Below are 12,696 nucleotides of genomic sequence, written 5' to 3'. Positions count from 1 at the left end.
TATTCTCATAAGGATTTGGCTTAAGGAGGGAATAACATACACAATGGGGTATGGAAATCTATCTTACCCTATAGGAAAATTAGGGGGGAAGTGCCAAGAGATCAGGGGGTTGATAGAGGGGAAGGCAGATTAGAGGAGGGGATAATCAAAAGCAAACACTTCTGAGGAGGGACAGGGTCAAAAGAGAGAATAGAATAAATGGGGGGTAGGATAGGATTAAGGGAAATATACTTAAGACTTTCACAACAGGACTACTATGGAAGTGTTTTGCATGACTACACATCTATAACCTGTATCGAGATGCTTGCCTTTTCAATGAGGGTGGGTGGGGAGGGAGGAAGGGAGAAAATTTGTAACCCAAAGTTTTAAAAACATATATTAAAAATTTTTTTTTAAATTTAAAATAAAAAAATTAGAATGGAACAAATGGAAGCTAGTAACTTTATGAGAAATCAAGATATTGTAAAACAAAACCAAAAGAATGAAAAAATAGAAAACAGTGCGAAATATCTCATTAGAAAAACAACTGACCTGGAAAATAGATCCAGGAGAGAGAACTTTAAAATTATTGGACTATCTGAAAGCCATGACCAAAAAAAGAGCCTAGATATCATCTTTCAAGAAATTATCAAGGAAAACCCTGATATTCTAGAAACAGAGGGTAAAATAGAAATGGAAAGAATGCACCGATCACTTCCTTAAAGAGATCCCCAAAGGAAAACTCCTAAGAACATTGTAGCCAAATTCCAGAGTTCCCAGGTCAAGGAGAAAATATTGTAAGCAGCCAGAAAGAAACAATTCAAGTACTGTGGAAATACAATCAGGATAACACAAGATTTAGCAGCTTCTACATTAAAGGACCGGAGGGATTTAGAATATAATATTCCAGAGGGCAAAGGAGATAGGATTACAACCAAGAATCACCTACCCAGCAAAACTGAGTATAATCCTTTAGGGGAAAAAATAGACATTAAGTGAAATAGAGGACTTTCAAGTATTCTTGATGAAAAGACCAGAGCTGAATAGAAAAGTTGACTCGCAAATACAAGACTCAAGAGAAGAATGAAGAGGTGAACAGAAAAGAGAAATCATAAGGGACTTATTAAGATTGAACTGTTTGCATTCCTGCATGGAAAGATGATATTTGTAATTCATGAGACCGTTGTCAGTATTAGGGTAGTTGGAGGGGGAAAAATTTATATGTATGTATGTATGTATGGATAGATAGATAGATAGATAGATAGATAGATAGATAGATAGATAGATAGATGGCACAGGCTGAGTTGAAGGCAAAGGAGTGATATCTGGAGAACAAAAGTAAGGGGTGAGAGATGATTATACTGGGAGAAGGAGAAAGGGAGAGGTAGAATGGGGTAAATTATCTCACATAAAACAGATAAGAAAAGGCTTTTACAGTGGAGGGGAAATGGAGAAAGGTGAGAAGGAATGAGTGAATCTTATTCTCATTGGATTTGGCTTAAGGAGAGAATAACATACACACTCAATTGGGTATGGAAATCTATCTTACCCTACAGGAAAATAGAAGAGGAAGGGGATAAAAGAAGAGGGGGGAGATAAAAGGGAGGGCAGATTAGGGGAAGGGGTATTCAGAATGCATGACATCTTGGGGTGGGGGGAGGGACAAGATGGGGAGAAAATTTGGAACTCCAGATCTTGTGGAAATGAATGTGGAAAATTAAAAATAAATAAATTAATAAAAAAGATAAATAAGAAAAATTAAAAAGAAATAAAAGATGAATTTTTTTCAAAAAGTGACACCAGAAATAAAGGTTTATTTTGAAGAAAAAAACAGTGGGGATGGGGGAGGTAGAAATTAAAGACAAGAGAACTAAACAAAGACTGAGCTAAGCACAGGTTTGTTATCACTGAGAAGCAGGCAACCTGCTCATCCACACAACTCTCCTCAGGGAAACTCTCTGGAGATATATGAGCCCTGGAGAGGCAGTGGCAAGACTTTATTTTATTTATTTATTGATTGATTGATTGATTGCTTAGGCAATGGGGTTAAGTGACTTGCCCAGGGTCACACAGCTAGTAAGTGTTATGTGTCTGAGGCCGGATTTGAACTCAGGTCCTCCTGAATCCAGGGCCAGTGCTCTATCCACTGTGCCACCTAGCTGCCCCCATTGGCAAGACTTTAAAGGAATTCTTGGAGAAAGAATCTTGTAATCTGTTAATTGGACTGAACCGGCCTCTAACCTGTGGAGGCTGAAAAGAGCCAAACAGAGCAGCCTAGGGACAGGAGACTCAGGAGTCAAATAGGAGTTTAATTTCAAAGAAAGGGAAATGGCTTGCAAGCAAGGGGACAAGTTAAACACATGTGCTGGGGCCACCCCTTGTGGAGGGGGAACCCACTTTAGTGTGGCTAGACCTCAATACTTATACCAATGGTTGCGCCATGAGCTATAGCCCTAACAATGAGAGGTAACAGCAACAATGTGATAAGTCTGATTCATAGCAGGGCTTCATGACTAGAACTTGTCTGAGCTTGTCCAGTGCTTGTCCAAACTCAGAGAATAGCTGGTGCTAGTCAAAGCAGTGCAATAATTATGTGAAATAATTCTGGGATTTTGCTGGGGCTCAGATCATCCAGGTTATGCCAAGCTCAGTGCACAAGCCTGCTTGCTTGGCCTTAGCTCTGGAAAACAGGGTGTCTCTTAATAGTATCTTGACAAGTCTTAGGAGAAGAGGGAATCACTTGGCTCAAGAGACGGCAATAGCTGCAGGCAGTGGTGGAATGGTCAGAGTTCCTGGACTCAACCTCCTGGAAAGAGAAGAAGAGCTCCTAGAGCCATGGTCCAGGAGCTGGAGAAGCAGCAAAGAACAGATCCTCAATATGGAAGAGCAAACCTGGTCTTGCCTGCCAATGCCACCATGTTTATGTGGTGTGTTTCCCTCAAGAACTTCAACAATAGAGCGTGGCACTAGGACTCTGAATAAAGGAGAACTGCAGCAACTGTTCAGGGCTTCCTTGAGTCCTTTGTGCTTTGTTTTCTGCATCTGATAAATATTATTAGTTTTAATACTTGTATCAGGACTGAGGGTCCTCTTACCCACATCTATGGAGACTAAGACATCGGCAAGTTCTGATGTTTCTAGGTGATGCTCTGGGTGCGGAGCATAAGTCAAAGAGTTATTTGTGGGAGGCTTTAACAGATCATAAGCTCCTTGAGGGCAGGAACTGTCTTTGAACTCTTTTTGTATCCCCAGGGCTTAGCCCGGGGCCTACAACTTTTTTTGTGGTTGCTGTTCAGTCCTGTCCAACTATCTGTGATCCCATTTGAGGTTTTCTTGGCAAAGATACTGAACTGGTTTGCCATTTCCTTCCAATTCATTTTATATGTGAAGAAACTGAGGTAGACAGGGTTAAGTGATCCCAAGGTCACACAATAAGTGTCTGAGGTCAGATTTGAACTCATGAAGATGAGTCTTCCTCACTTCACTCTATCCACTGACCCACGTAGCTGGCCCCTCTAACATAGTAGACAATAAATGTTTATTATTTGTGGTTTATTGTTGTTATTATTTGTGTAAGTGTTTATCATTATTGATTGACCAATCTCAAGACTGAAACAAGTTATAAGCCCAGAGTTGACATTACAGCTATATAATGGCTTGCTACCATCTTAAAGTGTGATCAATATTCTATCTTAGGTCCATTTCTCCACAAAGGAATACACCCCTGAGATTATAAGCAATGTTAGCAGAGAAAGGATACTTCTTAAATAAGAAACGCATTCTCAATCAGTAATATTCTATAAAGGGAGCTTTCCCCACACTCAGCTTTTCCAGAAAAACTTCTTTTCTGACTCTCATCTGCTTTCCAAAGGCTGACTGCTTCATTCCTAAACTGGTTTTGGTTTGAACCTATCAAAGGCAAGAAGAAACCTAAATCAACGCCAAGAAGAGTAAAACGGGCTGTAGATCTCTGACAGAGACAAAGATCAGTGCCTTCCCAGGGGAAAAAAAAAGGCCAACTCTTGCTGGAACGTGATTCTCCAAGATCCATTAATCCCTGCAAAGAGCAGAGAACTTTTATCAGGGAGACTAAATTAGGAAAGAGAGGGGAAAAACATACATTCCTATAATAACATTAGTTCACACTCCTATAAGGGCTTTATAATTGGTATAAATGTTATCCCCATTTTACAGATGAGAAAACTGAATCTCAGAGAAAGGGAGTGACCCAGTCAAGAATTCAAATCCAAGGTCTTATAATGTTAAAGACTAGTACTCTTTCCATACGTACCTTTGTTTTTAGGTTAAAGCTATAGGGATAGGGACTAGACCTAGGATTTAATTGAAATAGGGGGCATTCAGATGAGAAAACTCCCACTACCAATACAGGTTGGCACCTTTCTGCTACTTATATCTTAGAGAGTTACCTAAAGGATGGTGTTAAACTCAAAAGAAACAGGAACCACTAAACCTTACATAAGGATCCCTTGAGGTCATGTGCCTTAGAAAACCACATATCAACATTTTCTATGTTCTACCATATTTTTATTTATTTTGTTAAATATTTCCCTATTACCTTTTAATCTGGTTTGGATCTCACTCAGGACTGTTGCTGGCCACCTGCTTGACAGCTCTGGCCTAGAGTACTAAGAAATTAAGTGACTTGCCCAGGGTCACACAGACATTCCGAGCCAGAGACTAGAGTTGAAATCTAGGTCTTCCTGGCTCTGAGGCCAGCCCTTTATATACTATAAAATGCTGCCTCTTGCTAAGTGAAGCAAGAGAGGGAAAATTTGGAAAGAAGAATCTAACTCTGACTATGTGATCACCTAATCTCTCTGGGCTTCAGTTTCTTTATTTCTAAGGTTGCCTTTGCTTCAGAAGGTCTCTGTAGATGGAATGCTGGGCCTGGAGTCAGGAAGACTCACCTTCATGAGTTCAAATCCATCCTTAGACACTTGCTAGTGTGACCCTAGGCAAGTCACTTAACCTTGTTTGCCTCGGTTTCTTCATCTGTAAAATGAGCTGAAGAAGGAAATGGCAAACCACTCCAGTGTCTTTGCCAAGAAAATCCCAAATGGGGTCACGAAAAGTCAGACAAAACTGAAATGAATGAACAACAACTTTGTTTTGGAGGACTTGGAACAATAATGTGGAACGTGAAGGGCAAGGGAGCATTAGGGGACTTTCCACTTGGTTTCAAGAGTAACTGGAATATATGGAATATTAGGAGAAGGTTCAGGTTAGTATTAAGGTGGTTTGGAAGACCCCCCAACTTATCCCTGTTCTCCCGTCAACTTAGTGAGGGAAGGCATTTTCTGCCTTCGTTTCATGGGTCTGGTCTGCAAGTGAATCATAAGGGTTTCTTCAAACTTGGAGAAGGTAGGATTGACCTGGCAGAATCTTAACTGTCCCAAACCACCCATACATATTGTATCTAGAAACACCAGCATGTTCTGGAGATTAGAGCTGATGAGAAGACTTGAGCTAAGACAATGAAGACCTCTGCACATAAACCCAGCATTATCAGAGCCAGATAGCTAAGGTGACCCAGAGGGCAAGGGTGATGAGCAGGTAAAGACCTTGGGCACTCAAGCTGCCTCTTCTTTCCTGCAAGAGCAGCCTGTTCTGGAAAAGGCTGACTCCTCTGCTCTACTAGGGGAATTTTAAACAAATAAATAAGCTACGTGAGCCAACATAAAAGGAAAGGTGATCACTTCTCTTCTAGGGTTGAAAGGTACACAGATATGGCCGTGGCTCCTTCTCTCCAAGTAACTTGTCCTGGGATCCTCCTGCCCCCTGGAACACACATAGCTTGACTAATAAGCTATAAGCTGATAGCTTGGGGTTAAGAGCATAGATATAAACAGATACACAAACAGACACCAACACACACAGATACACAAATAAGATCATAAAGAGAAACCAAAGACATACCCAGGTACACATAGACTCAAAGGGACACACCCACAAAAACACAAACACACTCTCACAAACACACTCTCCACACTCTTATAAACATCCATTCACAAACACACATACACACACACACACACACACACACACACACACACACACACGCACTCAGTTGCTGTTACATTTGAAGAGGGGGGCCAGTCAGTCACAGGTCCCAGCCTGAGCAGCACGAACTTCTCAGTTCATTTGCTTGTGGATGCAAGTGTAATCCCCTGGGCTGCCAGCGTCATCAGGGCTCAGAGACCCTCCACCTCCGCCTGCGTCTGCAGAGAAGAGAAGGCTGGGCTCAGGCTCGGAGACACCGGTGCGGTGGCAGTGATCAGGAAAAGCTGCAGGTAAGGAGAATGACCACTCAGGGCTCAGGTTTTAGCAGCAGAGGCTGAGATAAGGCTGAGACTGAGGTAAGGGGCCAAGGGAGCTAGACTCCTCTCAGGCATAGACTTGCAGGGAGCCTCTCAGAGCTGGGGGAGCCAGCTCTGAAGTAGGTATGCCATGCAGGGACTACATGTCCCTACTATGGGAGTTGGGTTCCCACCAATCACCCTTAGGGATGAGGGAGCAGAGCAGTGAGAAGCAGAAGGCACCCACTGTGGGAGCTTGGCTTCCCTCCACCACAAGAGTATAATGGGCAGCATGCGGGCAACGCTGTTCATCCTGAGTTTGGCCATCCTCAGTCCCTCAGAGACACAAACTTTTTTCTCTGGTCTCTCAAGTCTGTGCTGTTTTGTCGATAGCATAGGGCCAGGATAGGGCCAGGTTAGCAAGGAAGGAAAGCATCCCCCTACCTTCCCCTTCCCCATCGTTGCCTAGCCAGCCTGGATGCCTGACACCCAGATTGTCACGCTCCTATCTTGCTGGACAGCGCATTTCTTCTGCCAACACAATGTCTCTGTTGCCTGGATTCTCTGTGGAATGTAATGATGACCCAAAAGGAAAAGCTGTTTCCCCAGGACAGTGTAAAATCTCTACTTTAACAGAAGCAGTGGTGAGTAGCCAGCTTGCTTTGTGGAGCTATATAAGGTGACTGACTCAGAAGGGAAGGTGCCTTCACAGGGACTGGAGGGCAGAAGGCTTGCCCTGCCTGCCCATGGAGAAGGGCTAAGAGAAAATTCATCACCTATTTGTGGATTTCTCTGGGCAGAGCAGACAGAACAGAGCAAAGCAGGAAAGTGACAGCGACAGATGAAACCATGTAGAGTCCTAGGATTCAATGGGAATGAGGTTTGAGTGCTCTGAGTGGGTTCAGAGCCTTTCTGGTCTTTCTGAAGTTTTATTCTAGAATTTTTATCCTTGGAAAGGGGCTGGTACTTTCACTTGGGGAGGAGGGAAGAGGCACTTGCTGCGATGTCTGAGTAAGATTCTCAGACCTCAGAAATTTCTGGTTATTTTCTTTCCCAATGTCCAGCTCTGAGCCCAGCCCTCAATAACAAGCCAGTCTGTTCATCCCTCCAGCCACTATATGGAATATGGGGCAGAAGCCATTAGCCCCATCAGAGGTCATGATGCAGGATGACCAGCGCCACCAAGCTGGGGACATAGGGATGAGGTATGAGGACAATTGCTCTTTCTACAATTTGACAGGTAGTGACTTTTACCCAGATAATAGCAGCCAATCCAACTGCACCTTCCCAGAACAACCTCTAGACTTCTATATTCTCCTCCCTGTGATATACTCTGTTATTTGTGCTGTGGGATTAACTGGCAACACTGCAGTCATCTACGTGATCCTCAAGGCACCAAAAATGAAGACAGTGACCAATATGTTCATCCTGAATCTGGCCATTGCTGATGACCTCTTCACATTGGTGCTGCCCATCAATATTGCTGAACATCTTCTGCGCTACTGGCCCTTTGGTGAGCTCCTTTGTAAGGTCATCCTGGCCATTGACCACTACAACATTTTCTCCAGTATCTACTTCCTGACCGTGATGAGTGTAGACAGGTACCTGGTGGTGCTGGCCACCGTCCAGTCCCGACGTCTGTCCTATCGAAACTACAGTGCGGCAAGAACCACCAGCATCTGCATCTGGCTCTGGGTGACCCTCATTGTCCTGCCCTTCTTCATCTTTGCTAGTGTCTATACCAATGAACTGCAGATCAAGAGCTGTGGGCTAAGCTTCCCTCAGCCGGAGAGGTTCTGGTTCAAGGCCAGCCGCATCTATACCCTGGTCCTGGGCTTTGCTATTCCTGTTTCAACCATCTGTATCCTTTACATTGGAATGCTTCACAAGCTGAGGACCATGAGCCTAAATTCCAATGCCAGGGCCTTAAACAAGGCCAAAAGAAAAGTGACCATCATGGTCATCATTGTCCTAGCAGTGTGCCTCCTTTGCTGGATGCCCTTCCACCTGGCAACCATTGTGGCACTAACTACAGACCTGCCCCAGACCTCCCTAGTCATTGGCATTTCCTATTTCATCACCAGCCTGAGCTACACCAACTCCTGTCTGAACCCCTTTCTTTATGCCTTCCTGGATGACAACTTTCGTAAGAGTTTCCGAAAGATGCTGGAATGCAAAACAACCTGAGCAAGGGACAGTGGCCCCAGCTCCGCCAATATCCCCAGTCTCACTCCCTGTGGGCCCCCTCTCAATGGTCCTGGCCCAGGATTTGGGCAGCCCAGGCCAGCTTCTTGTTCTTTTGTCTTTCTTTGTATCCCCTATACTTAGCACAGTGCCTGGCACATACTAAGCTCCTAATAAATGTTTGTTGATGTGACTTGTCTTTCAATGCTTCCACCACTTTTGTGACTCTGGGCCCTCCCAAAGAAAGGTTTCGTTGAATCGCAAAGGGACAGTGAATGTTCTCATTTCATTTGCAATCAGTCCTGTGTTTTTATGTCATATTCCTAGGTTGCCACCTGCTGAACAGCTCCAGGACAGCAGCCTGGGTTTGAGGGCACTCAAAGTCTGGGACAAACTCAAAATGTCCAGCTCTCAAAAAATTCCAAGTCCATCCCAGAAAGATTGAACTGGACAAACTAGTAGAAACAAACTCTCCCCCACCAATCAGCTCAATCAGAAAAATTCAAACTAACACAAATAAAGTAACCCAAAGAAACTAGTTCAGACAGGTTAACCCTAGGTAGATCAGCTTAAAGTAGGCTGAATGTCTATTCAGTCTCCATAGACTAACACAGGCAAAGTGACCAGACTGATCTTACTGGAACACACCAATAAACAGTCCTAGACAGACTGATCAATGTGGAAAGAACAGCCTAGAGAAGCTAGGTCAGATACTTTATTGTTTCTAAAGACAAGTCTTATGAAACAAAAGGACAGGGAAGGGAAGAGTAGTGATCCTGTAGTCTGTTCATCCTGCCCCTTTCTGAAGCACATTGATTGCATTCATCCTAACCAAAAAAACTAAAGGTTGATCCTGGCATAGTCACCACAGTAGCCAGCCCTGGCCTTTGGGAACCCCCCCCCATAACCCTATCCTTATCATCTTATCCCTGTGAATTCACCCTTGTGACCCATTCAGCTATGATCTCATCGTGGTGCCCTCATCCTTGTGACCAATTTCACCTGTGACCTTATCACTGTGTCCCCATCATTACAATTTCGTTACCCGGCTCCCAAATACAAATAGCTTTTGATTCAGGGTGTGGCTACAGACATTTATTAGCTGTGTGGCCCTGGACAAGTCACTTAACCTCTGTTTGCTTCAGTTTCTTCAACTGTAAAATGAGGGTGCTATTATTACCCTTGCAGGGTTGTTGTGAGGAAGAAATGAGATAATATTAGTGAAGTGTTTAGCACAATGTGTGGCACATAGTAAGCACTATGTGAGCTCATTTTCTGCCCCTGACTAAAATTTGGGCACAACAGATTTCTCTTATCCCCAAAGAATGAAAGAACAAGAAAATGGGGGCACAGAGCAAGACTACAGAACATTGTGAGTGTCAAGAAATGTGTGTGTGTGTATATACATCTCCTCTCCAAATAAAGTCCAAGAAACTGTACCATTTCCAAGAAGTACCATTAAGCTGGAGAATTTATAATGAGACTTTTACCCTCCCCTTCCTGCCCTTAGAACTATAGCCTGTGGTCCCCCTTAACACATAGGGTTATGGCTCTTCCCTCAAAATTTGCCAGGACTTCCAAACATGACAGGGGAGATTTGAGAATTCAGAGGCTACTTAATAAATCTTTTCTTCCTATATACTGTCATCCTAACCAAGAAAACTAAAGATTGACCCTGGCATAGTCACCACAGTAGCCAGCCCTGGCCTTTGGGGACCCCCCCCATAACCCTATCCTTATCATCTTATCCCTGTGAATTCACCCTTGTGACCCATTCAGCTATGATCTCATCGTGGTGCCCTCATCCTTGTGACCAATTTCACCTGTGACCTTATCACTGTGTCCCCATCATTACAATTTCGTTACCCGGCTCCCAAATACAATGCATCCTGTGATTCCACTACCACTGCACATGCTGCCCTACAGCATAGCACACAGCCCAACAGAATGGGGAGGAGCACTGTGACCTCATGGACATGCCAGATCAGTAACCCACTCCCACCTCTACTTACTGAGTGTGGCCACTCTTAGTCATAGGTCCTGGAAGCTGAAGACAGAACCAAGAGAAAGTGAGGAAGAAACCAGATTCCTCCTGGTTTTAGTGACGCCCCAAATAAGGCAGTGCAACTAACTAATAGAAATGTCATTGATGGGACCTCCAGAGTCCATCCAAAGGGCAACAATGGCCATGGCTGGATCAGAGAGGTCAAAGGTTATGGGAGTATGGTATTATCTCTCAGGTGAGAGTACCTACTGGAGTGAAGGCGGGAAGAAGGGCCATAGGCAAAGCTCCCAAACATAGGATCCCTTCTCCCCACCAAGTACAAGTTTAGAAGCTTCATTTAGCCCTTAGGGCTCACTAACCTCTCTTTAATCCTCTCTGTCCCACTAATCCTTCATTAACACCACAGATCACTACCCCGAGTGCTCACTGACTCCCAAAGCCTTTTACTACCACCACCACTCCAGACCTCACTAATCCCCAGTCCTCACTGACTGCCTTGGACAATAGTTTTCTTGGCTCTCAGCCAGGACCCTTTCTACCATCAAAATAGCAACCAAGACCCTAAGAGAGTGAGTCCTGGCTTGTCTGTGGGATCCCAGCGCCCCCTCGTGGGAAAGACTCATCATGACTGATCCAGATAAATGGATAGACTCATGACTTATCCAGGGAAATATGTAGACTTGATACCCTCCCCAGGGTAAGCATTCATTTGGCGGAAAAACAGACCCTGGGTGGAAAGAAAAGAAGAAAAGACAAGGCAGGGTGAAACCAGGAAGAAGCATTTGCTCAGAGATGGGAAAGGTTCTGCAGAAGAGCTGAGTTCTGAAGGCTGTGGTGAAGGGGGAAGTCCAGCAGACAGGAGGCCAAAATACATACAGAGGATCTGAGAATTGGAACCTCCAGTACAAGGAACACTGACCACCCACCCCCAAACCTTCTGCTGCATCTAGTGCCAGTTATCAGCCTACAAGGCCTCCAGCTAAGGACTCGGGGTTCACCCTCCTTGAGAATGAAGAGAAAGTGTCCTCCACATAGGCCCTGTCCTAACCCTAGCCCAACCACAGCATGACCCCAAACCCCAAACACATGTGTGCACACACAATGTTCTTACACGAGCACACACACACACACACAGCCCCAATCCACCTCTACCTCACCACTCTCACCACACACATACAGGCTCAGTTCATTACATATACACTGCTTTGCCACAGAAGCTCTCCCACACACGTAGTCCCACTCACTCATACACACCCTCTATACACACAGCTACCATGACACCCAGATCAAGTGTCATCCCTCAGTGCACTCCAGCTGAGATAAACCCACACATAAGGAGCCCTGCCTCATCACCCCTATGTACAGAATCTGCTTATTATCCAGCAACACATAGCCCCTAACCCCAGGTCAGCCCATACACACACAAACACATATAACCCTTAGCTCTACCTCACACACAAGCAGCCCTAACTCAGCCCACACACAGAGCCCTGGCCAACTCAGCCCTAGCTTAATTCACACCTATGTTGCCCACTTATAACATAGCTCAGTCACACATCAGAGCTTATTTACACAGCACACACACACACACACACACACACACACACACACGCCTCCAGCTCCACCTAAACCCCTGAACATGTGCATGCATGCATGCATACACACATAAACACACACTCAAGAGCCCCATAGCAGCTTCCCTAACATACAACCCCACACATACACCTCTATATGTGGCTCCCCTCTCAGATACACAAATAACAGCCACATACACAGCCCTCAGCCTCTCCTATACATACAACTCTCAAATCTATCCTGTTCCCAGGCACATAACTCTGTTCCCACACACAAACACACACATAGCCTCCCTCCACATCCAAACACACTCAAAGAGCCTCAATACCCACCCACAAACACATGTTCAACTCTCAGCCCCACCCTGTATCCTCATACTCACCACTCACACACACAGTCTCCCTCCCACACATGCACAAATCACCAGCTTGAATTCAGCCCATACATGTACACACACTGCACCTGACCCTTTCTCAGCATCCCACAACACACATATATAGACCTTGTCCCCCAACTTCAGCTCATACCCACCCAGCCTGAACCGCATGTAGAGACATCCCCAGAGAGCTACCATTCCTTGCTCATCTACTCTACATGCACACAGCTCCCCCAAAAAGACAAAGCCACCAGTCTAAG

General features: G+C 44.7%; 1 protein-coding gene across 1 annotated transcript; it reads left to right on the top strand.

The window, feature by feature from the left end:
• Positions 1–6,838: 6,838 nt before the first annotated feature.
• Positions 6,839–8,603, top strand: NPBWR2 (neuropeptides B and W receptor 2). The gene is made up of 2 exons (XM_020981398.2): positions 6,839–6,911; positions 7,408–8,603. Exons 1-2 carry the CDS (start codon positions 6,839–6,841, stop codon positions 8,481–8,483), a joined length of 1,149 nt encoding a protein of 382 aa, XP_020837057.1. The 3' UTR covers positions 8,484–8,603.
• The last annotated feature ends 4,093 nt before the right edge of the window (positions 8,604–12,696 follow it).

The sequence above is a fragment of the Phascolarctos cinereus genome, unplaced genomic scaffold (assembly GCF_003287225.1).
Source record: "Phascolarctos cinereus isolate Bilbo 61053 unplaced genomic scaffold, phaCin_HiC Scaffold_2;HRSCAF=192, whole genome shotgun sequence".
Classification (NCBI taxonomy): Eukaryota; Metazoa; Chordata; class Mammalia; order Diprotodontia; family Phascolarctidae; genus Phascolarctos; species Phascolarctos cinereus.
The sequence above is the reverse complement of the archived record's forward strand: the minus strand, read 5'-3'. Positions and strand labels throughout refer to the sequence as shown.

What these genes read in the sequence shown, in the direction of transcription:
- NPBWR2 (XM_020981398.2), top strand. Translation starts at nt 6,839, where the DNA reads ATGTCTCTGTTGCCTGGATTCTCTGTGGAATGTAATGATGACCCAAAA. An exon ending in AGCTGTTTCCCCAGGACAGT is followed by an intron (nt 6,912 to 7,407) that starts GTAAAATCTCTA and finishes TCATCCCTCCAG; the next exon opens with CCACTATATGGAATATGGGG.